Source organism: Danio aesculapii, chromosome 25 (assembly GCF_903798145.1).
Source record: "Danio aesculapii chromosome 25, fDanAes4.1, whole genome shotgun sequence".
NCBI classification, from domain to species: domain Eukaryota; kingdom Metazoa; phylum Chordata; class Actinopteri; order Cypriniformes; family Danionidae; genus Danio; species Danio aesculapii.
In genome coordinates, this window is record NC_079459.1 from 18,991,060 (window position 1) to 19,016,865 (window position 25,806).

At 36.7% G+C, this 25,806-nt stretch overlaps 2 protein-coding genes across 3 annotated transcripts in view; one reads left to right on the forward strand and one right to left on the reverse strand.

Annotated features, from left to right (window-relative positions):
* The first annotated feature begins 4,874 nt into the window (after positions 1 to 4,874).
* On the forward strand, positions 4,875 to 21,576 carry rad52 (RAD52 homolog, DNA repair protein). 2 transcript variants are annotated; one of them, XM_056452219.1, is made up of 12 exons: positions 4,878 to 4,957; positions 5,073 to 5,223; positions 5,326 to 5,427; positions 6,778 to 6,871; positions 7,918 to 7,985; positions 8,059 to 8,177; positions 9,099 to 9,174; positions 10,512 to 10,789; positions 10,872 to 11,041; positions 15,992 to 16,069; positions 17,455 to 17,649; positions 21,343 to 21,576. In XM_056452219.1, exons 2-12 carry the CDS (start codon positions 5,095 to 5,097, stop codon positions 21,402 to 21,404), a joined length of 1,371 nt encoding a protein of 456 aa, XP_056308194.1. In that variant the 5' UTR covers positions 4,878 to 4,957; positions 5,073 to 5,094; the 3' UTR covers positions 21,405 to 21,576. The 2 variants fall into 2 exon arrangements, with proteins under 2 accessions (XP_056308195.1, XP_056308194.1); XM_056452220.1 differs by lacking the exon at positions 15,992 to 16,069 and having other exon boundaries at positions 4,875 to 5,223.
* Positions 21,577 to 21,722: 146 nt separating this feature from the next.
* wnk1a (WNK lysine deficient protein kinase 1a) overlaps positions 21,723 to 25,806 on the reverse strand; it is a 41,836-nt gene continuing 37,752 nt past the window's right edge. The window contains exon 24 of the mRNA XM_056451431.1: positions 21,723 to 23,381. Coding sequence (XP_056307406.1) covers positions 23,097 to 23,381 — 285 coding nt within the window. The 3' untranslated portion in view covers positions 21,723 to 23,096. The remainder of the gene's footprint in view (positions 23,382 to 25,806) is intronic.

Here is a 25,806-nt window from a genome sequence, read left to right on the forward strand (position 1 = left end):
AAATGAGTTTTACAAGTTTAAAACATTTTTAAAACAGTGCATGTTTGTAATGAATTCAGCGAATTACTTCAGATTTACTTTATCAACACAGCCGCATGTCAGTACAATGTAAAAGAAGACACGTCAATCCCAGTTTGTGGACGTTAAATCAGGTTTATTTTGTACAGTAACATAATGGATATCCATACAGCAGTAAATATTAATGTATATCCTGTCACATTTGCCGTGCTAAAACAGTGCAAAGTTAAACGCGTACACTGTGTGTGTGCGTGCATGAACTTTGTAAAGACATTGTGTGCGACTCATCGTTGCAACTCCTCAACAAACACATCAAATAATAATTTGGTAAAGTTTTTACTGCAGTATTTCTCACAAACGTTACATGAGATCCGCTTCCTTCATGTCTGTCACTGTGCTGTTTATCTGACACAGCAGGAGATTGAGGCACACTCAGACAGGCATGTGGGAACGGTGGGCGGGGAGAACTAGCATTAAAGGCACAGGCCACAAAAACTGCTACATTGTGTTCAGAGCAGAAATCCAATATTCTGAAAGGTCTAATAAATGATCTGATGGGTGTTTTGAGCTGAAACTTTACAGACACTTTTTGAAGACGGGGTAAAACGGGGTAAAATAGGTTCCTTTAAACTGTAATGGTTCCTGTTTGGTTCATATTTGGTTATTTTGTTTTATGGGAACCAAATAAGTATATTCTGAAAATGTTGTTTGTTGTGTGCGTGCTTTTTTTGTTGTAAAGGGTGGGCCATTTTTATGGATACACCTTAATAAAATGGGAATGGTTGGTGATATTAACGTCCTGTTTGTGGCACATTAGTATATGTGAGGGGGCAAGCTTTTCAAGATGGGTGGTGACCATGGTGGCCATTTTGAAGTCGCCCATCTTGGATCCAACTTTAATTTTTTCAATAGGAAGAGGGTCACTTGACACATCAAACTTATTGGGAATTTCACAAGAAAAACAATGGTGTGCTTGGTTTTAAGATAACTTTATTCTTTCATGAGTTATTTACAAGTTTCTGACCACTTATAAAAATGTGTTCAATGTGCTGCCCATTGTGTTGGATTGTCAATCCTCTTCTCCCACTCTTCACACACTGATAGCAACATCGCAGGAGAAATGCCAGCACAGGCTTCCAGTATCCGTAGTTTCAGGTGCTGCACATCTTGTATCTTCACACCATAGACAATTGCCATCAGATGACCCCAAAGGCATGGGGTTCATGTATTTCCTCAAAATTCTACACACAATACCCCATAATGACAATGTGAAAAAAGATTTTTTGAAATTGTTGCAAATTTATTTAAAAAAAAAAAACCTGAAAAAATGACATGTGCACAAGTATTCACAGCCTTTGCTCAATACTTTGTTGATGCACCTTTGGCAGCAATTACAGCCTCAAGTCTTTTTGAATATGATGCCACAAGCTTGGCACACCTGTCTTTGGGAATTTTTGCCCATTCCTCTTTGGAGTACCTCTCAAGCTCTATAAGGTTGGATGGGAAGCGACGGTGTAAAGCCATTTTCAGATCTCTCCAGAGATGCTCAATAGGATTTAGGTCTGGGCATTGGCTGGGCCACTCAAGGGCATTTACTGATTTGTTGTAAAGCCACTCCATTGCTATTTTGGCGGAGTGCTTTGGGTCATTGTCCTGCTGGAAGATGAACAGTCGCCCCAGTCTGAGGTCAAGAGCACTCTGAAGCACCACCATGCTTCACTGTAGGGGTGGTATTAGCCTGGTGATGAGCGGTGCCTTGTTTTTGCCAAACGTAACGACTGGCATTGACTTCAATCAGGCCTGATTGGTGGATTGCTGCACAGATGGTTGTCCTTCTGTAAGGTTCTCCTCTCTCCACAGAAGAATGCTGGACCAGGGTGGCCATCGGGTTATTGGTCACCTCCCTGACTAAGGCCCTTCTCCCCTGATCACTTAGCTTAGATGGCCGGCCAGCTCTAGGAAGAGTCCTGGTGGTTCCAAACATTTTCCACTTACGGATGATGGAGGCCACTGTGCTTATTGGAACTTTCAGAGCAGCAGAAGTTTTTCTGTAATCTTCCCCAGTCTTGTGCCTTGAGACAATCCTGTCTTGGAGGTCTACAGACAATTCCTTTGTCTTCCTTTGTATTCCTTTGTCGCTTGGTTTGTGCTTTCACATGCACTGTCAACCCTGGGACCTTATATAGACAGGTGTATGCCTTTTCAAATCATGTCCAATCAGCTGAATTTACCACAGGTGAACTCCAATTAAGCTGCTGAAACATCTCAAGAATGAGAATGAACAGAATGTACCTGAGCTCAATTAAGCGCTTCAAGGCAAATGCTGTGAATACTTATGTACATGTGATTTTTCAGCTTTTTTATTTTTAATAAATTTGGAACAATTAAAAAAAATCTGTCTTCACATTGTCATTATGGGCTATTGAGTGTAGAATTTTGAGGAAATAAATCAAATTAATCCATTTTGTAATAAGGCTGTAAAATAACAAATGTGGAAAAAGTGAAGCGCTATGAAATCTTTCCGGCTGCACTGTAGATTTTAACACAGAGCAAGTGCAGACAATCAAGAGGTAATAGTCTGTGACAGAGAAACTGTGGTTTCAGAATTTTTTGATGAACAAATAAACCTTTTTTAAGTTGTGCAATGCCATATTGCTGCTTGTATTACCTGCTCCATCATGCCAGGGAGCCAGTTTTTAAATAAACACAAAGCCATATCTTTAAAGAATGATAGTGTGACTTTTACATAAATGACTGGTAAAAAAAAAGCAAAAGAAATATTTCCATATCAGTTTTGCTGAATATTACCTTTTCCATTGCTTGAAAACGATATGGGATGACAAAATATTTGCAATATATGGGAGTTGATGGGTTTTATTAGAAATATTGTGAATTTGTAATGTCAGTTTGCACAATCTGATGGGGAATGGAAACACAGCTATGGTTGTCATTTGTATGCAAAACTTTTTAAAATATAGGAAAAAATTTAAATTTTAGTACACTTGTGGTGTAAAACCCTTAAATGTTTCTTTATGAATTGAACATAAATAAACATGCTCACTGTAAAACATATCTGTTAAATAACAGCTTCTGCATTTTGTGATTTACAAGTGTTTTCCATTTATTTAGGCTTGTGAATTGCATTATTGATCTCTGCTGTCGATTTTTGACGTCAAAAATTCAACTCTAAAGTTTGACAGTGACTTTTATCGACATTTTAGTAGTTTGAAAATATATAATCTATAAGAACTAATATATAGAGAAACAAGTCTGTAAAATAACAGAAAATGTGCTGGCAGTTTATTGCTAGGTTTTTGTATCGTAATATACAACACCAACAAAGACAATATATCACTTTAAACTATTAAAGATGTTAATAAGTCACTTTTTCGAGTTTTTCAAGGTTAAAAGTTGTCAGAAGAAAGATCAAGGTGCCCTAATCCAATTCAAAAGCATAAATAAACAGGAGGAAATAAATACATGAATCACAAAATACAGAAAACTGCCAATTTATGGATATTTTTGGAAGTGCACACATGAATTGTTCACAATAAGAACTATAACATGCTTTAATGTAATGTTATGCTATAATGACAATAATTTAGGTAGTAATTAAATTATACATTAGACTGGACTTCAAATATCCTGTTTTTTATTTGACCTTTTTTTAGATAAAAAAAACACGTAAGCACATATTTACTTTAATTCTGAAATAACGAATGCAGTGAAACAATAATCTACCATTTCTAACAAACAGATGAACATTCAAACCGATTCAACCCTTAAGACCAGAGATGCCCAAACTAGGGCCCTCGGGCCAAAGTTGGCCCATGGTAACCTTGGCCCGCCAGCCCATCTGAGAGGGAGAATGATGGGGATCATTTCAAGATTCTCAATTTAAATTTAATGTAACTTTTTATTTGTTTTATTGTTAAAAGCTGACTGAAATGAAATGTTTCCATCAAATTGTATAAATGAATCAGATTTTGTTTTAATGTACATACTGTCATCCGACAATGCAGAGACTTTGGTTAGCAAATCAAGTCACAATCAAAGGCAGATTCTGCTTGTCTGGTGTATTCAGCATTGAACTCCACTGTGTTATAAACGTGATTATGTTTTCACTGCAATAACTTATCGTTTAAATAGTTATACTGCATTAGTTAATGCAATTTAAAGTGATGTTTTCTGTTTATTTTGAAATAATATGAAATAAATTAGGAAATTACCCATGGCAACTTTAATGTAATATAATTTGGTATCGGGGCGACGCAGTGGCTCAGTAGGTAGTCGCCTCACAGCAAGAAGGTTGCTGGTTCGAGCCTCGGGTGGGTCAGTTTGCGTTTCTGTGTGGAGCTTGCATGTTCTCCCTGCGTTCGTGTGGGTTTCCTCCGGGTGCTCCGGTTTCCCCCACAGTCCAAAGACATGCAGTACAGGTGAATTGGGAAGGCTAAATTGTCCGTAGTGTATGAGTGTGAGTGAGTGTGTATGGATGTTTCTCAGAGATTAGTTGCAGCTGGAAGGGGATCCGCTGCGTAAAACATGTGCTGCATAAATTGGCGGATCATTCCACTGTGGTGACCATGGATTAATAAAGGGACTAAGCCGAACAGAAAATAAATGAATGAATAATTTGGTATATTTACCTTTGGCCCACGGCATGATGATGATATTTACCTAATAATTTTTTAACTAAATGATACTGTTTTTGGCCCTTCAAACGAAAAAGTTTGGGCACCGCTGCCCTTAAACTGTAAAAAAATAGATATCAAACACAAAAGCGATTATCGTAAACGCCCTGAAGCGCTCCCCCGTTTCTATGACGTATTACGCACGAAATCAGGGCGGGGCGACGTAAACGTCCTGACGCGGGCTATTCAAACGCTTATCCAAGATCAGGTTGTGTGTTTAATGCCGGTGTCCGTTTCACAATATATCAGTAAGTTCATACAGTAGCCGTGACTGAACGGTCAAATGTTAATATTATCGGCGCAACAGAAAGATATTAACGCATTATGGGTGTAAACTAACGTTAGCGCGTTGTGTTGTTGCAGTTTAGCAACCTCCTCTCGTGTTATGCAACAACAACATCGCTTAAAAGAGGACACTGACGGCTTTCGGCATCAAAAACACACACACATGGATTATAGCAGCGGGAGGCAAGAGCAGAAGAAACCTCATACAACAAACACGTGTTTTGGGCAGGTATAAGAATTGAGTTCGAGCAGCTACGAGTTCTAGTATGTTGATATAATGATACTTCCAGAATTGAGAATGCATTAGTGACTGACTGTATGTTTGATGTAGTTTTCATACAGTGCAGAGGAATACCAGGCAGTCCAGAATGCACTGCGGCAGAAACTCGGACCTGAGTACATCAGCACCAGACAGGCTGGCGGAGGACAAAAGGTGAAGTTTTTTTTTTTTACACAATTATCAGTGTTTAGCATTGCCAGTTAAAGATATTCACGTTTTTATATTTAGCAGATGCTTGCATCTAAAGTGACATGCAAAAGAGAAAGCAGTTATTTAATAAGCCAAAAAATAAAAAATAAAATAAAAGAATGCCAGGTTTATAAAACAAGGTGGAGAAAAAGAAATGTAATTGATGTAATCATTAATTGCATTTCAGCAATGTAAAATGCTAATGCTAAAATATTTTTTTTAAATCAGAAGGACAGACATGAAAAGTAAAGAAAGTCAAAATATTAATTGTCACGAATGTATGTTTAATTTGTAGTCCGGGTGGTCAAAATATCTATTCTCACCTTAAATATGAGGCCAAATTTAATTTAAAAAGTTACTTTAGAAAGATGGCAGCATCTATATTTTATTAATTAAGTTCATTCATTCATTAATTTTCCTTCGGCTAAGTTCCTTAATTTAACAGGGGTCACCACAACGGAATGAACCACCAACTTATTCATGTTTTACACTACGTATCCCTTTGCAGGCCAGCTGCAACCCAGTACTGGGAAACATCTATACACTCTCAGATTCACAATCATAGACTACAGCCAATTTAGTTTATTCAATTCACCTATAGCGCATGTCTTTGGAATGTGGGGGAAACTACACCAGAGGAAACCCACGCAGACATGGGAAGAACATGCAAACTCCACACAGAAATGCCAACTGACCCAACCTGGGCTCAAACCAGCATCCTCCTTGCTGTGAGGTGACAGTGCTAACCACTGAGCCACCATGCCACCCTTAATAACGTTTTATTTTTAAAACATTTGTTTAGTCAGTGGTGACTGTTCAAATCAATTTTCAAGATTGCCAATAACTTAAATAGTATTAGAAATATTTTAATGTTCTTTTTGATTCTTTCAGCAAGTTTTTTCTTTTTAACATACTTAAAGTTGATGTCAGAATTATTAAACCCCCTGAATCAAGGCACTTTTCAAGACACTTCTATACAGCTTAAAGTGACATTTAAAGGCTTAACTAGGTTAACTAGGCAGGTTAATTAAATTTAAAACTTCTTTTATTCTAGCTGAAATAAAACATAAGACTTAGAAGACCAGAAGAAAAACTATTATCAGCCATACTGTGAAAGTTTCCTTGCTCTGTTAAACATCATTTGGGAAATATATATATATAAAAAAATAAAAATCGAAGGGGGGCTAATGATCAACTGTATTTTTGTGGCTCTAGATAAAAGGGTCTCAATGCACCACTGATTCAGACTCCGCTGGTGGCGGAAACATACATTCGTAATAGTGTGTTCTTTGCCTTGTTTTTGTGTGTTTGCAGGTGTGCTACATCGAAGGTCACAAAGTTATAAGCCTGGCCAATGAAATGTTTGGGTACAATGGATGGTCACACTCGATATCTCAACAAAATGTTGGTAAGTACATACACACAGGGTGCACTCACACTATGCTATCCGAACCGTGCCCAGGTGCGGTTTTCGGTTCGTTTGACAAGTGTGAGTGCTCCAAATCAGCCCAGGCGCGGTTCAAATGGCCGGTTGGAAGAGGTGTGCCAGAGCGTGGTTCGGTTGGGCTTTGGTGCAGTACGCTTGTAGTGTGAGTGCAAAGCATGCCTGAGCCCGAAACTAAAGACGAGATGTGACTTTTAATGTGTAACTGTTTCATATGAGTTTATTAATCATTCTTACTTGTCAATGAACACAAACTGTCATAGTTTATTAAAGACGCAAACCCCTCGCTGCATGTCAGCTACATCATCAGCAAACCTCCTGATACCTGCAGCACAAGGACTTTTATGATCATTTATGAGTGTCAAAAGTGCTGGATCTGTTCAGATAAAATGTTTGACTGCGTGTCACTGCATCCCCAGCAAGTGTGCTGCTTCCTGTTAAACTGAACAGTCGTATCATTGATGACGTAAACACACTCAGGTTCAGAAGGCAAAATGCAGTCTGAGTGCAGGTCGATGAGGGTGGGGGGACAATCGTGCTTTGGCACTGTTCAAGGCAACTGTACCTATTGTGAGTACGCCCTGTATTACTATACTTTAAGACTTATGGTTTGTTCATATATGTAAATTTAGTTTTCATTAGTTTGGCCCTGACCAAAATAAAACGGCAAACATGAGCTAGGCCAGTTGGCATTATTGTGTGGAGTTTGCATGTTCTCCCTGTGTTCGCGTGGGTTTCCTCTGGCTGCTCTGGTTTCCCACATGTGTTATAGCTGATTGGATGAACTAAATTGGTATGAGTGCGTGCGTGTGTGAATGTGAGAGAATGCGTGTTTCCCAGTACTGGGTTGCGGCTGGAAGGGCATCTGCTGCTTAAAAAATATGCCAGAATAGTTGGCGGTTCATTCCCCAGATAAATAAGGGACTAAGCTGAAGGAAAATGAATGAATGACTGAATGATACACTGACCTGTCAAGCATCAACACAACCTTATTTAATCTTGTGTTCCAGACTTTGTGGACCTGATCAATGGGAAGTTTTATGTTGGAGTCAGTGCTTTCATTAAGGTCCAGTTAAAGGTAAGAGCTCTGACAATACAGAAGTACAGAATAGTGAGTAGCATCTAAATTCTTCAGTGTTTTTCCCCCATAGGATGGCTCATTTCATGAGGATGTAGGATACGGGGTCAGCGAAGGCCTCAAATCCAAAGCGCTGTCGCTGGAAAAAGCAAGAAAAGAAGCCGTCACAGATGGATTGAAAAGAGCACTCAAGTAACTATATCAGATTTCGATTGGTCATTCAATGGTAATATTTTTTCATTTCTTTTTAAAGTAATAGGACTTTCTTTAGTTGTATTTAGCTAGTTTTATTTACCCATGTGAATATACCATTGTAGTTTGAGTATGTAAATGTCTGTGAACTGTATTATCTTAATTAGCAGACAAACATTTTTTATGTTGATTATTATTATTATTATTTTTTCCGATGAAATATGTCTTCGGCTTTTTTATTTTGTTTGTTTGAGCATCCCTACCACTGTGAGCAATTAATCGATCTGTATACCTAACTCAAACAAACAGAGTTGCTAATTGCCATACAATGAAGTGAAAATCTTGTCCCAAGATGTTTGGGTGGAAGATTTTTCAGTACATTTAAACATATTTAGTTAAAATTTTGACAAACCCTATATAATATGCATATTTCTCAAGTGTGACCTCAAAATATGGGGTGATAGTGAAGTGCTTGAGTTGAAGGGACTTCAACATCCCATGGAGGGATTACAGTTTTTAAACCAAATATGATTTATAACTAGAATTGATAATACAATAATGTGCACCTTTTGTAAAGCTGCTTTGAAACAATAATTATTGTGAATTATACAAATAAACTTGAATTGAATTAAGAAATAATACATTTATGTAGCAATGATGCATGAAGTTGACCAAAAATATCAGTAAAGGTATTTATAACCTTGTAGTAGAATTTAAAATCTGTGATGTTCTTTAGTAAAGGTCAGGTTTCATAAAAATATTAAGCAAATATTAAGCACCAATTTTTTTTACATGCCATTTCATAATTTTTGAATGATTTCTGAAGGACTGTGTGACACTGAAGAATTTTTGTAATGATGTCGGATATGTAACTCTGCCATCATAGGACAATAATTTCATTTTATTCTATTTACCAATAAGGTGTTTTGGAAATGCGCTTGGAAACTGTATTCTGAACAAGGAGTATCTCATCGCCATCAATAAAATACCTAAGCAGGTAAAAAGTCATTTTATACACACACATAAAAAAACAATACTATTTTGTTATATAGACATTTAAATGTATATATAATTTCTAAAAAATATATAAAAAAACATTCGGTCAAATACAAACACACATGCGTGTATTCATACACAGTGCTCAGCATATACATGTACACATGGTTTTGAAAATGAATATTTTTTTTATTCATTTCTCAGTGAATATGGGTAATATATATTAGTGCATTTGAACAAAACAGATTTATTAAACAGATATATTTATTAAAATAATATTTTATTCACAGAACATCTTTAGAAATGGAAAGATAATACATTTAAATTCATGCAAAATATAGCAAAAAAAAAAAAAAAGATAGACTACAACATTTCAGCAAAATTGTACATATTTTTTTGCTTCTCTTGATTTTTTTGTTATTTTTGAAAATTTTATTTAATATTTTTTCCTAATATATAAATTTGGGCTACTAATTTTTGAATCGTTATCGCAAGTTATTTTGTTAGAATAGCTCCAGATTTGGCTTCATTACTTGCTAATCTAGTGTATATGCACAAATATAATAATGTAAAGCATCCTATAGAAAATATTAATTTAAATGAGAGATTTGTGGGGGTGTACTTATATATGCTGAGTACTGTATAATATGAATAACAATATATAATTATAAATGCACACAGATATATTGTCAAAACAAACTTTTATTTTGGATGCAATTAATCTTTGCCCAGCACAAATTTTTATTGCGATTTATAAAAGATGCCCACAAAGAATGTGTAACAATAGTTTATGTACCAATAAATATTACTAGGTTTAATTAGAGCAAAAAATTAATTATTAAAAGTATGAACAAAAAGTAAAATGTCATTTTTGTTCTGTTCAGAAGACATTTCTCATGACATTTAGAAGATACAGTTGCAATTGGTGAAATATTTTGGAAAAGGTGCAATGTTTTTAGATCATTTTACTCATCTGTATCTCAACTTCAGACATTTTACCGTTTGTAACTTTAATAATGATTAATTTGATTTAATTATTTTTATCTTTATTATTCAATTACTGCACCTGAATACTGTACAACTAAACACTGTTTATTTCAAATATATATATATATATATATATATATATATATATATATATATATATATATATATATATATATATATATATATATATATATATATATATTCATAGATTGTTTATTAAATCATCTGGTGGAATTGTATTCATATCACAGAGAAACAAAATATTGCAATCTTAGATTTTTCCAATATTGCTCAGTCCTAATTCCAATAGCTGCATGTACCTGAATACAGTGTTACTTCCCGTCATTGCAGCCTCCTCCTCCTTTGGACGCAGACAAAACCAAACGCAGCGATTTGGAGCCGTCTGTAGAGAAAGCCAGGTTTGACAGCCTGGCCCAAACAAACAGCAGGCAATTTACCAAACCGGAGAACCCAGCCAACATCCCCATAGAGCAGATGGGAAATCACCCTGTACGAGGAGGCCATGAGAGTGCCACGGGGCCCAGGACTTCATTGACAAACACAACAGCACTTCCTGGCAACACAACAATTCACCAGGATACAGAAAACAGGCCCAGCAACACCTCCAGGTGAATTTATGTGCTGCTGCTGCTGCTAACGCACAACACTAGCCAGCTGCACTTGTGATAAATCCACTTTCTGTTTTCTTAGGTCAGCCTCTGATACCACTGAGCTGTCCTCGTCTGATCCTCTGCTGGACTCGAAGCAGCAGAGGAAGCTGAGACAGCAGCAGCTGCAACTGAAGTTCAGACAGGAGATGGAGGCCAAGAAGCTGCTGCAGGATAAGAAAGACCAGCAGCCCATGCCGCACATTAAACAAGGTAAAGCCTAGTGGTGTAATGGATCACAAATCTCACGGTTCAGATCACACTACCGTTTTTGGGTCACAGATTTGACCATTTTTGGGATCAGCAAAAAAGGGAGGAGGCAAATGTAAACTGCAAAAACCATTGGTTTAAACTAGGCATGGGCCGGTATAAGATTCTGACTGTATGATAACCTTGGATAAAAAAAAAAATCACGGTTTCACGGTATTGTGATTACTGCTCTAAAATATATTCTTTTTAAACGTCTGGGTAAAAACACATTTTTTTTTCTCCTTTAAAAACAATATATTTTATTTTTTAAAAGGTTTTAAAAAATTGGAGCAGTAGCTAAACATGTCAGGCTAAATAATGAAAATGAATCATAGACTTCTGCTGTCTTCGTTAGTTTCAAAAACAGATTTCTTTACAATTTAAAACTGCATCTTTGGATATCATTTCTGCTGGAGATACTGTTATCCTCAAAAAACTAAAAAGCAAATAAAAAAAAATCTTACACATACATTGAGAACGTTAATACAGAAAATGTTGGCGGAAATACAGAAAACCTTGACTTTTCCAAACCGTGGTATACCTTGAAAACGGTTATCGTCCTATGCCTAGTTTAAACAAACAGAACTTAGAACCTGTAATTTTAATAAAAATAAAAATCAAGAAAGAACCAATCTTTGCTGTTGCTGATGATGCTAAATATAGAAATCTAACTTCTTGTGTAACATATCATATTTATTTTCAATTAATGATTCAACGATTCACAGATAAAACTTCACGTCTCTTTATTGGTGGATCATTTTTGAAAACCAATTCAGTGACATCATTTGATGGTTGTATGTTGTCACTTATTGGTTACACAATGTAATTGCTACAACATTCACCAGCGTTCCATTAAATGGTGATTTTAGTCTTTATCGTAAACATTATAAACTGTTTTCCCAGTACTTAAAACTGAATCTCTCTCGATCAAACACAGATTTGAATGCAGCGCTTCATAGGAATAATAAACATATGCAAATCATTATCGTTAATCATTCATGTTGCGCAGGTTTGAATTAAGATTACAATCTTTAAATGTTTATTACAGGGAAGCTAAAATACATTTATAAATGTGATTTGAATGATGCGGGAGGTGATATCTCTGCCATTGTTATAAATGTTGGATTAACCTTCAAGTTCAAAAAAAGTTATTAATCTGTGCATCACGTGCATTTCAAATTATGGGTTGTGATCCGTTACACCATAGTTTATAAAGCCATAGTTTATCTAAACTTGCTCACCATTTACTTACCTTCAAGTGGTTCCATACCTATATGAGTTTCTTTTGTTGAACACTAAAGGAGATATTTGAAGAATGTTGTAAAGTGGTTGCTAGAGCTGTTTTGATCCAAAGATGCGAATTAAACTAATGCACAAAACTGGGACAAAACATTTGCGAATAAAGCAGTTTCCATCCAATGAGAGAAAGAGAATAAAATTATGACAAATATCAAAAATAAAAACAAAATTTGCTGTGGTAGAAGCCACTGTGGACATTTTTTTCTTAAATAATAAATTACTTGCGCATCAAAAGATAAAATCCTCAAAACCGGTATTCTATGTGCTAACAACGTATGCACATTCTTAGGAGAACGTATAGGGATCAATGTGCTGACTGCATTTATTTTGCACTAAAACTAGCCTGTGCTAATGTTGCAGTGTTAATGAACTGAACATGTTGACAATGCATTTGTTTTGCACTTAAATTAGTCATTGGTAATTTTGCATTGTATTTACAACGTGTTATGAGCTGCCAAACAGCATGCGTATATATATTTAATCTGCAAATAAATAGCAAATTGTGGCGTGTTGCAAAATATTTGCATGTGTTTTGTTGATGACATCATCAGCGACTGGTCATCTTGACTTAAATAACATAAAAATCGACCTTAAAAAATCGTTCAACCCCAAGGGCAGGGGTGTCAAACTCAGTTCCTGGAGGGCTGCTGGTCTGCACAGTTTAGTTCCAACTCTAATTAAACACACCTGGTTATACTAATTGACTCCTTCAGGCTTGTATGAAACCTACAGGCAAGTGTGTTAAAGCAGGATTAGAACTAAACTGTGCAGGACTGCGGCTAGTGATGGTGAAATGAAGATTTCTGAACCAGTTCGACTCAGTTGTATCAGATAAAGGTTCATTACTCGAAGTTTTCAAATCAGAGCTTGATGAGGACCTCTGCTGGTTAAAGCATGGGAAAGCACTGTGTTGCAAAAATGTGACCAACTCATTCATGTAGTAATACAACAATAGTAATATAAACAAATTACTCAAGTACTTTGTTTTTTTTACATAGAAGGTATGTTACATTACACTACAAATGACTGTAGTAAAATCCAAGATATTCAAAAGTTATCGCATTCCAACCGATCCTACACCCACTCACTTGTTCCAATCGGGGATTGAACCAGCGATTCCTGCATGGGTGGCGAATGGTCTAAGGAGGAGGCTATGGGAGTGAGGCTTTCGGGCTGCACTCGCCAGCTGGCCTCCGTTACACACTATACTACAATATGCTGTGGCCTTTTTTAAAATAGTTGTAAATAATACACTTTAGTATGGTTCAAAAGCTTTTTACAATAAATTATTATTGTATTTTAGTTGAACTACCTTTAGATGAACTAACTTTTAGTTAGTAGATTACTAACCCACGAGGGTGTTTAAACCTTGAATCAAAAATCAAAGCAGTCACATGTATATAGGCGAAAATGAAGCTTCGGACATCACTAATCAGGTGATGATGGCAAAAGCAATCAAGCTCCGGTACACTCCTTAACTGCGAGATGTATCATTTATTTATTTTCTTTATTTATTCATTCATTTTTTAAAAAATGTAATTATTTTTTTTACTTCCCAGGTTCTGCAGGTTGCAATGGTCCAAATTTTGATAGCCAATTGTAATGGTTTGTTTTGGTTTGATTTGGAATTTCCCCAACCAATCGCAGAGCCCGGGGGACCAGTGTTTTTTTTTTTTTTTTGATGATTTGAAGCCTTGGTTCACAACGTCACATCACTAGCTGTGGCCCTTCAGGAACTGAATTTGACACCCTTACACTAGGGCATACTGTAATTTTAGTAAATTAGTTTTCTTATTGAATAAAAAGTTTATCCTACTCACTTGTACAAATAAATCTTTGTTCAAATTTTATGTACATCTTGGTATTTCCATCAAGCTTTTTTAATGCAATATTCCAAAATGTACATAAAAATAGGTGGATGGAACCATTGCTACTGAAATCCATAGTAAGGAAAAAAATACTACTGAGGTCATCGGAGGCTTCAAAATATTTTGTGTGTTCAACAGAAGAAGGAAACAAAGGGGTTCTGAACAAGTGTAGGATAAGCACATAATGATGAAATGATAATTTTTGGGTGAACTTTAAAGGTCATTGAACTTTAAAATCATTGTGCACACACAGTCGGAAATTCTCACATGTTGAAAAATAAACATGACGTTATAATGTGTGAATCATGTTAACACACCGTCTCCGAAACTTCCATACGTCATAAAAACAATTCAAGTGGGCTCAATTTTCATTAAAAAAACAATACATTTATAGTACTTCGGTTGCAAACATTTGAAGAGGTCTTTTGACAGTTCAGAGCCACAGTACATGCTTAAGTGCTAATGTCATGAATGTTTCATGACACAGTTTGGTGTGTGTCTATACCTTATACATACATCGATTGTTTCCTGGAAGTTTGTAGTCTTTAATATGTGGCTCAAGAATTGCTAGTACAGCATAACACTGACATCTTGAAGTAAAGTTTGAATCACAGGATTGGATGGACCCAATATTTCCTCTGACACTTTCTCTTTTTAGGACAACAAAAAAAATTTCCCTGTTTATTTTGTTGTCTTCCCCCCTGCAATATGAAATGAATAAATACACCTCAGAGTCAATATGCATGCATGACAAAAATGGAAAGGAAAATACATACGAAATTTTGGACTCTGTGTGCTGGGATCTTAAAGGATCTTAAAGTCACCCAAAAGGAACTTTCTGTTATTAACTACTCACCCTCATTTCATTCCAATCTCCTGAGACCTAGGTTTATCTTTGGAACCCAAATGAAGAGAAACCAGAGAGCTCCCTCATCCTTCATTGATAGCAACGGTCACAAAATGTTCAACGTCCCAAAAAGGAGTCAAATCATTCCATGTGACTTTAGTGGATCAAATGTACTCATACAAAGCTATAAGAATGCTTGAGTGGCAAAAACCTGTAAAAACGACTTTATTCGCCTATGTTTCCTCTTTCGCGTTAGGGTTGTGCATTTATCAGTCCCTCCAGGATTTCGTAGGACTTTTTTCTAAATTTTGCAGCCTAAAATGACAGAAAGCGTCTAGACCCTGAATTTGCAAGAAATACATGGCATTTCAAAAAAAAATTCGAGATCCGCAAAATTTTGCAGAGATTGCAAAAATAGTCAAATTCTGGAGGGACTGGTTTACTGCGAGCAGTGCGACATACTGCCAATAGAGTCAGCAGCACAATACAGAAGCATCTCATTGCCCGTTTTAACCACACACACATCAGGACAAATAGTTTTTACAGTTTTGTGGCTCTCAAAATTATTCTTTGAGATTCGTATGATTATTGAACCATTGAAGTCACATGGAATGTTTCAACAATGTTTTTGGTTCCTTTTCTTGACTTTGAACGTCTTGGAACTCTTGCTGTCTATGGAGGATAAGGGAGCTCCCAGATGTCATCTAAAATATCATCATTTGTGTTCTGAAGTTTAATGGAAGTCTCTGGGGATTGGAATAGCATGAGGGTGGGTAATTAATAACAGAAGCTTGATTTTTCATGTTTAAATTTTTATGCCATGAATATGAGATTGAATGAGATATGCCTGGATGGCTGTCAGGTGTTTTGTGTTCTCCATCAGTGAGTTTATCGTTATAGGACAGGCTGTAGGTCCTGTTAACCATAGTACGCCAAATGGACACCTGGTGACAACCAAGCAGGAGCAGTATCTGGCTGGTAAGGGATGTGTGTGTGCACTTTGGGAAAATATTGGTGATACATGATCACTTTAGCACCACCACTGATTAAATGGTGTGTCAAAAACAGGCTCTTCAATTTGAATCTCTTGATTCAAAGGCACCATTGTCCATTCTAATTTTCAATCCCAGTTTAGAGCAAGATATTTGGGTGAATTACTGGTATAATTATGCAAAAGCTGATTATTTTTAATCCTCTTTTACAAAACAAAACTTGAAAAAAAAATCTAGCAGAAAAATCTAGCAATCTATGCAGAAGGACTTTTAATTTTGCAGTAACCTTTGTCAAACAATTCTGGTGAACTGTATGCCGTTACAAAATCCGTGATCTTCACTGCCTAATTGATATGATATAAAGTGGGTCTCAGAATGTATAAGAAGCTTCGCGTTAAGTTACATTTTTCTGCGCCATGTGATTAGTTGTTACGAATGGGTTATATGCACAGAAGAGTTGTTTAGTCACATCAATCTTTCGCCGGAAAATTTCAGTGGCTATTTTCAATTTCATAAGAAACCTTTTACAGCATGTATAATGTAGATTAAGTAAACAAAAGTAAATAGCGCTATTCTGCCTAGCCTGCTTTACTGATGGTGAAGTTGGTTTTATGACAATGACAACCTGTGATGCTTCCTATATTGTTCACTATGCCTTTCTGAATATTCGGTCTGAAACAGTAAGTAAGTAAAGCTTAGTAATAACTGTAATTCCTGCACGCCGCTGGCCAACCACTAAGCATACAGTAGTCACTTTAGGACAAAGCGCATGAGAGCGCAAGACCAGTGATTCTTGCATACATGAAAAATTGCACATTATGACAAGTTTTGCTTGCTTCACAACTGAAAATGTGCTCTATATAATAGTTTTTCGTTCAGAGTTGTAGTATTATAAAGTTCTATAAAGTTTTTTGCAAATGGCATGATCTAGTAGGTTGTCTACTGTCATCTTTAACAAGCGCATTCGTGATTTCAGGAGGCGTGGCTTTGGATGGCAGGGGACGGACTGTGTTTTCAAAGATATTATGCTAAAGGGTTAGCATTTTGGCAGATCAATACTGCACCTTTAAAACTGCATTAATGAAAACATATAATTATTTAAAAAAATGTAAATGACTAAATACATGTTTTTATTTATACATAAGTCTTTTATAGGAATATTAAATGCAAACATAAATAAATAAAAAAAACTTAATACTGTCTTTCCCTTATTTACACTAAGAAAATATCTTCTGCATTTCACAATGACACAAAATGGACTAAATCAGTGACAGAATGTTCAGATTTGACTTTAATACTTCCCACTAATGTTTCTCATTAACTTCGAATGACGTTTGGTGAATATAAACTAAAAATCTCACTTCTCCTCAGATGACCCAGAATTGTGGGACTTCACTCTGGATGGCATCGATATGCTGGACGATCCTTCAACGAGATCCACTGACCCTCCTCGTCCCTCCACACCAAACCAGCACACGATGACGACACGCAGCAAGACTCCGCAGAGACCCCAATACCTGAGACCACCAGCACAACCTCAGGGCCACTTCAGATCCTCCGCAGCAGGTAGTCTGACACATTCACACGAGAAACACACACTCACACAGAATATGTCAGAACGAGGCTTGTCTTTGCGTGCCCAGGTCTGCTTTTGCCTCTGCGCTCATGCAAACATCACACGTCCCCATTAATATAAATAGACGGGAACTTCACACTCTCAGAGCTGGCAGACCAAAGACTAGAACAAGACTCTGCTTGTTGACTTTGTCGGTTTATTAAAGAAAGTAACTTTAGTTTGTTTATAAATGTGACGCTTTATAATAAGATTTTATTGGTTAAGGGTAATTAAGCCATTGCTGCTGAGTAAGGTTAAATAAATGAGCAAATGAGGCATTGTCTAATAAAATGTGCTAATTTGCATATTTTCAGATATTATGTCAGATTTAAGTTTTTTGACATGAGCATCAAAGGTTTTTATAGAGGGGGTTTAGGAAATCTTACATCGAAAATTATATTGTTATTCCGAAAATACAACCAAACAATTTTAACAATTTCTCCTGATTCTGATTGGCTGGAAGGTGTGCAATAAAATAATTTAATGCACAGTTAGTTCTAGTCAGTTTTGATCACAGTTCGAAGTAATTGTGCTACCCTCAAACGTTAGTAACCTTCATTCCTCTGTAATATCAACCAACTCGCTAATGCATTAAGGTAGCTAACACGTTACTATGAGCTATTAGATATGCCCCATGGTTTCCGCTACATTCATTCTTCCATGGTGGGGCGCCACACCAAAATTCATTCCGCCACAGCTACATTACAGCTTCTCATTCAAAACATTCTTTTTTTTTTTATTAGCGGGTTATAATCGCACCAAAAATAATTAAAAGGTAAGTGAACTATAACAGCGTGAACTTTTCTGTAACTGTAGTATTGCTGTGTGTTATTTAACCCTTGAAGTTGACATGCTGACTGACTGACGGACAGCTACGTGATTCGTGAGGCTAGCAAACACGACGTAGCTTTCAGTTAAGATGAACACGTTTCCATGATTATACTTTATTTATAGATAAAGGTCTGTGGTTCTGCATACAATGACTTTATCTTGCTGGAGTTTGTAGCCATTTCACGTTACTTCAGGATGCATTAATGCCGCTCTGTAGGTCTGTTGGAGACATTCATAAATATTCCTAGCAAATCTTATAAATGTTGGAAGACATACTCGTTACATAAACGCACTAAATCACACTTCACTAAATTGCAAATTATGTATGAACATTTCCCTCTATAAAAACCTTGCGGCACCAAATATGAATACCAACTATGTAAGAGCTGCTGAAGTGGAGATTTATGGGTTGGGGCAGGTCAAAAATCTCATTTTGATGCAACTAAATAAACACTTGAGTGTATTTTGGATGTTTTTTTTTTACTTTTACATAGTTTTTTTCCATGTCTAAAGTCAAATCTTCAATAAAAAAAAGCCAAAGTTGCAAGTAAATTTTGATATTACCAATATAACTCATTAATATTTAACTCAATATTAAATGAGAAATATGTTTGCTATGCTAATAAGTTCTGTTAGAATTAGTTCATATAAATAGTTGTTCTTTACCTCATGCTTTTTCAAAATGTAATTTTACTTTTCTACAGTTTTAGTATTAAAAACTTTAAAACTGCAAAACAAACAGACAGTGCCTCAGCGAAGTTTCACATTTGAAATATTTCAGTTATTTTAAGTACGTAACTAAAAATTACCATTTTTAAATTGCCTTAATATCATAAAATATATCTAAATTATGATGTTGGATGTTGATTTAAAAAAAAAAAAAATTTTTTTTAAGGTCAATGTATTTATCAGCCCTGCATTTAAAACTACAGATGTGCTGAAAGGCTCTCTAACTCTGCTCTTAAAGGGTGTACTAGGCACAGTTGCTTTGAACCGAGCTCGGGCACAATTGTCCCCAATGCGTAATCAATGCGACTCTTTAGCTTTAATAGGAAGAGAACATTTTCGCTCAGTACAATGGAAATTGACGAGTTCAGACTGCACAATTTTCAAAGTAGTCATGTCACAGATGTTTTCATGACTATCTGGGGTAGCGTTTCGTCGCTACTATGTTTACACTGCAAGACAGATCGGCGGCAGGGGGTTTCACACTGCATGACTTTAAAATAGGAGGAATTGCTGTGAACTTTGTCTCGGTCCACAAACTACGTCTACCAACCAAACACACGACATGGAAGTGACATGGAAACAACGCAAGGTCACGTAGTATATCTTTGGTCCTTAACTACATAATGAGAAAAAAAGCCTTTAGTGGGGTAGAAAATGTACTCATTTGCTCACTTGGGTTTTAAAGGGAATTAGCAATTTCTCCTTAACCTTTTTTTATTTTTCGACCCGATTGTGATATTGCTCAGATGACACATCAAACAGTCAGTCACAGGTGCACCTGCCAAATTTATACAAGTTTTTCCTCCAAATAGCCTCAAAATAACCATGTCTAACTTCTTTCCCATCCTCCCGCTGGCCTGCAGATACCCACACTAGAGGGCGAATAAAAATTGGGGCCGAATAAAATCGTGCAGTCTGAACTTGGCATTAGTTAAAAATAGTTTTGTATTATTTGGAGTCGTTTGGGACGCAGTGACACATGAGCAAATCTTTTGCTAAACAGATCCACGACTTTTGATAAAAGTCATCTTGCTGCACGTATTAGGTTTGTTGAAGGTGGCAGCTGTGCAGTGAAGAATCTTTGATAAGCTATGACAGTTCACGTTCATTAAAAAGGAAGAATGAATGTGTGAACTCCATATGAATATGTCTCTTGAAAGTGATGGCATGTCTTAAGTTTTGCAATTGCACTAGATGCATACAACGCCCAAGCGAACTGTGCTCTGGCTTGCCTCTTCCAACCAGGCCGGCCAACCGAACTGCACCCAGCCTGGCAGAGAAGGGTAAAAACGGAGGTCAGAGCCAGCTCCAAGTGGGCTGTACAAAACTGGAGCTTTTATTTAATGTCTTGTACATGACACAGTCAAATATAGTGCTTTGAAAATGTCTACACCTACCCCAACCTCACAGTAACCTGTGTTTTATTAATGTCTACTCCACCTTCACCCAGCCCACCTGCGGTGCAAGTCCCTAAGCTGTGGTCACACTGCACTTTTCTCTCCATAGACTTCAATTGATACGCAAGCTCATGCGACATGTTTCATAGTTTGCTGCGTTGCAAAGTTCAAGCTTGGTGAACTCTGATCTGCGAATCGCATCACTTGACTGCGTGAGAACAATCAAGGATCAAAACATCACCTCTCTGGACAGAAATTTAAGATATGGACCAATTGCTTGCTTTATTTAAATGTCTAATCATCTTGTTTAACCCAGTCCATTTTGGCAGCACCGTACGATAGAATTTTGCATGCTCAAACTCTAGTGTGACCGCAGCTTTACTTGTGGTGTAATAGCGCCCACTTGGAGGTCTCTGGGCTGCAGAGATACCTACTTGGCCCGGCATGGTTCAGTTAGCTTATTGTGAGTACACCTAAATACTCACTATGTGCTAGTGTCATGGATTTAACAGACGATCCGGATTGGTCATGTGTATTGATAATGCTTTTAATTCAAAGGAAAAAATAAATGTGTAAATTAAGATTAATTTATGAATTAAGGAACATTTTTTTACCTTTAATTACCATTGCAGTTAACTTAAATTGAAACTGTAGTGACCTGTGCTAATGTTTTAATTATTAATGAAGGTGGACCATCGAGCCCATACAGACACGGCCAGATGATGAAGAAACGAAGACTGGACACGTGATGAATTGAGCTATTTATTGCTTTTCTTTTAGATTTTTGAAAGTTTTTTTTTTTTTTTTAAATCCATTTTGTTTTATTAATTGGTGTATATGGTAAAATAATACGTGTACTATGTGGTTCCAGCGGAACTTTCTAAAATGTAATATAAGATTTCTTTTTTAAATAAACATTATTTCCACCATGTTTGCTCTTTTTTTTTTTTTTTTTTTTTTATTGGTACCTGATATGAAGAATTACAAAAATGTCAAGTTGTGTGTGTGTGTGACAATGCTTTGGAAAACCCCTTAATAGAAAAAAAGCTAAATCTAGGGGGAGGAGAAAATGTCCAAAAGGTTTTATTAAGATTTGAATATATATATATATATACATATACTTTTTTACAAGACAGATAAACAAAACCATAGATAGTCACCAAAAGGACCCTGGATGAAAATTATTGACAGAAAACATCTGCAGCAGCTTTTTTTTGACCCCACAAATTTAATGCTGTCTTCTATGGTTACAAGTGTGAGAAGTGGAACGTGAAAACATGCCGTTTTCTGAATTTCAGTTGTGACAGTAGCTTGTGACTGTGATTAGTGGTACTTCAACAGTTTCACTGTGTCTAAATGTGGTTCTGGGTCAATTACAAATCAAGTATCAAAAGTAACAAATAACCCTCCCCGGTCTGTTAAACCTTTAAACGGCGCGTATTCTGCATTGCAGTAACATTTACCTTCTCTAGAGAAGTCAAGCGGATCATTTCTGAGGTGATTAGACATCACTTCAGCAAACGATTGGCACTCAAATTGTGGAATAAAAAACGATTTGGAGGAAAAAAAAAATGGGGGGAGTGATGTATTTAAAAAAAAAAAAAAAACCTGAAATCATGCAGTGCTGTAGTTTAATACTGTCGCTACAGTCAAATGCACCATCTTATATTTCCTGCCCATTTCATCAACTGCAGTACATTTGCTTGGAATATGTATGGGAAGACATAACAATCCTGTGGTTTAAGGCTACCTTCATTTAAAGTGATAGGATGAAGAAATATGCATACAGGATGACCACCCATATCCAAGTGTAGACAGGGAATACTGGTGACTGTCTATATAAGATATACTGTATTATTGTAAGTTCATCATAAATGATAAAAATCAAAAGTCACGAATGAACAATGCTATGAAATACGTGCAAGTACAAAGAGCTATAAAACCCCGCTTTACCTTCCTCCAATTGCACATCCTTTTCCTTTCATGCCAAACTCAAACTCTCCAACACTTCCCTAAAATGCAACATTCCTACCTTCTTCATCATTCTTCCAGAAATCTAGACTTGAACTTGTGTCGGTGGCACAGTCTTCTCCCCATCCATCTCTCTATACGTCTGCAAACTTCTGTAGGTAAACTGCAAAACCATCACTGTATTTCACCAGTTACACTGCCTGACTTTATTACAATAAGGACAGTATCCGTACTATAAGGCTATATATCGGATCTTGAAGACACACCAGTTTAACCCATTAGAGCCTCTATCAAATGTACACATTCAGTCTTTTAAATAGCAGGTTAGGTCAGATTCAAATAACCCGAGTCACATTTCATGGACCTGAAAGTCTTTTTTTGTAAACTGTCAGATAAAGTGTGTCCACTTTGAGGACTAGGCCCGATAATCTCAACCTCATGAGGCACAGCTTTACCCTTCGCCAGCTGTCTCAGCTTGCCTGAGTGGTGCGCAGATTGCTTGATCCGCAGTTGTTTCCGGTTTGGTGGGCTCCTGATGGGATGAGGAAACCCTGCTGTAGTCCTGCAGGTGGAGCGGTGGAGGATATAGTTCCCACCTGATTCCATGGAGGCATGTTATAGTTGGGACAGGTGTAGCCAAATTGTTGATTGGTCACACCTATTGAACCCTTCCGTCCAGTTGTGGGGTTGATGGTCACTGGGATGTGGCTACCAGTGGAACAAAGCTGACCTGGTGCAGAGTATTTACGTGGCATCTGAGGAGGAAGATTGAAGGCTTTGTTTAGTGGTAGTTTGAATTTTATGCCTGATTTGTTGACACAGTGTTCCAATTAGGGTGAAATTAAATTTGCAGGCCAACTATTGGGGTGCTTGTCCACCGAAAAATTTTTTTTCTTGAGCATATTTTTTCAGTTGTTCTCGAAAGAAGTACTGTGTAGCGAAGGGGTTCTTAAACTCTGTCCTGGAGGGCCGTGTCTTGCAGATTTAAGCTGCAGTCACACTGGGCTTTTCCTCCCATAGACTTCCATTCATACGCACGCGAATGCGTCAGACCGGAAACGCAAGGTCATGCGTCAAGTTTCACATGTTGCTGCGGTGCAAAGTTCAAGCTTGGTGAACTCGACCTGCAAAATCGCATCACTTGACTGTGTGAGACCAATCGAGGATCAAAACACGACCTCTCTGGACAGAAATTTAAAACATGGAGCAATCGCTCGCTTTTTCTAATGTCTAATCATCTTGCTTAATCCCGCCCCTTTTCGCAGCGCCGCACGACAGAATTTCGCGCACACAAAGCCCGGTGTGACTGTAGCTTTAAGCTCCAACTTGCCTCAAAACACCTGCAAAGAAAGCCTAGTAAAAGGCTTGATTAGCTAGCCCAGGTGTGTCCAATTGGGGCTGGAACTAAACTTTGCAGGACACCAGCCTCCAGGACAGAGTTTGAGAACCCCTGGTGTAGAGTTTGAAACACCAGCAGAATGATGAGGTGAAGTCAGAATTATTAGCCCCCCTTTAATTTTTTTTTTCTTTTTTAAATATTTCCCAAATGATGTTTAACAGATTCAGGAAATTTTTCAGTATGTCTGATAATATTTTTTCTTCTGGAGAAAGTTGTTGTTTTATTTCGGCTAGAATAAAAGCAGTTTTCAATTTTTAAAAAAACATTTTAAGATCAAAATTATTTGCCCATTTAAAGCTATATTTTATTTCAATAATCTACAGAACAAATCATTGATATACAATAACTTGCCTAATTACCCTAACCTGCCTAGTTAACCTGATTAACCTAATTAAGCCTTTAAATGTCACTTTAAGCTGTATAGAAGTGTCTTGAAAAATATCATTTTCTGTCATCATGGCAACGATAAAATAAATCAGCTATTAGAAATGAGTTAATAAAACTATTATGTTTAGAAATGTTTTGAAAAAAATCTGCTCTACCTTAATCAGAAATTGGGGAAAAAATTAGAGTAATAATTCTGACTTCAAATGTAATGTGAAAAATGAAAAATGTGTAAGTAATTGGTAAATGACTTTAGGGCTCAAAATTGTGACCGTTTTGGTTGCACATGCGTCCAAAATTTTATCTGTGATCTCTATATATATATTTGGGAGCATTTGTGCGAGTGCTTAAAACTGTTGCCGTGCAATCAGTTCTCACTGCAAAATGTTCCCCGCATGCGCATATTTAGGAGAAATACATACAGAAGGCATCTTTGCACCTAAAAACGCCAAGCGCAGCGCTCAAAAATGGGTTAAAACAGTTGACATGTCAACTTGCTGTGGTAAACAAATCCCACAATGCCCGCCCCGCCTTAAAGCTCTTCTTATTAGCCCACTACTCAAAAACAGAACGCGAATGGATTAGTTAATATCAGCTGTCAATCACTCAGATGACAGGGAGCTAAAGCCGCGAAAATGTAAAGGTCTGGATACGAGAGAATGAAAACAACACTGACAGATTTTGTTTTAGAAACCACCTAAAGTTACAAATAATGGCAGATTTTATTAGTGATCAAGTGGTGAAAGTTAATCCACCATTTACATTTTTTGAAGAGTGGATAAAAGACTTCCAGTGGGTTAAAGTCCACTATGAAAATGACTAAAGCCATTCACTATCATTCAGCCATTCATTAGTGGGTGCGCCTACATTTGTGAAGTTAGGACCACCGGTGCTATCAAGCAAAAAGGTTAATTTCGAGCCCTGGACTGAATTTTTTATTTTTGGTGTTGCATCCCATATTGTACATAAGTTGATTTTCAGGTCTCTAAAACCCTTGTTGTGTATAAATGGCTAAAAAATAAAACATTATTTAAAATTGTTATTTTTAAAACCAATATATTGTACAGTGTAGCAAGATGTACAAGAAAGCATGCAATTTTTATCATTATGAAAGGTATCTACAACTTGTAAATTTGTCTTGTAACTATTGTCTGAGGGCCCATTTCACACTTGGACTGCTTGCAAAACTTGGTTAGACTATTATTAAACAGTTTATTACCACTTGGGTTACTGCTAGTCGGTTGCAGCCTTGATAATAACGGCTAAGTTTAAGTTTAGGTCCCAGGTATGAGATGCATTTTAGTCAATCACTAGTGCATATTACTAAATACTGGTAGAAACGGGGTTTCGAGAGAAATTCGAGAACACATTAGATGAACAGCCTGAAGTGACCACCT

Bases quoted from the DNA above. Each gene is read 5' to 3' on its own strand.
- rad52 (XM_056452219.1), top strand. From the start codon at position 5,095: ATGCAACAACAACATCGCTTAAAAGAGGACACTGACGGCTTTCGGCAT. The intron at 6,872-7,917 runs GTAAGTACATAC...CTTGTGTTCCAG, and splicing joins GATATCTCAACAAAATGTTG to ACTTTGTGGACCTGATCAAT. The intron at 10,790-10,871 runs GTGAATTTATGT...CTGTTTTCTTAG, and splicing joins AGGCCCAGCAACACCTCCAG to GTCAGCCTCTGATACCACTG.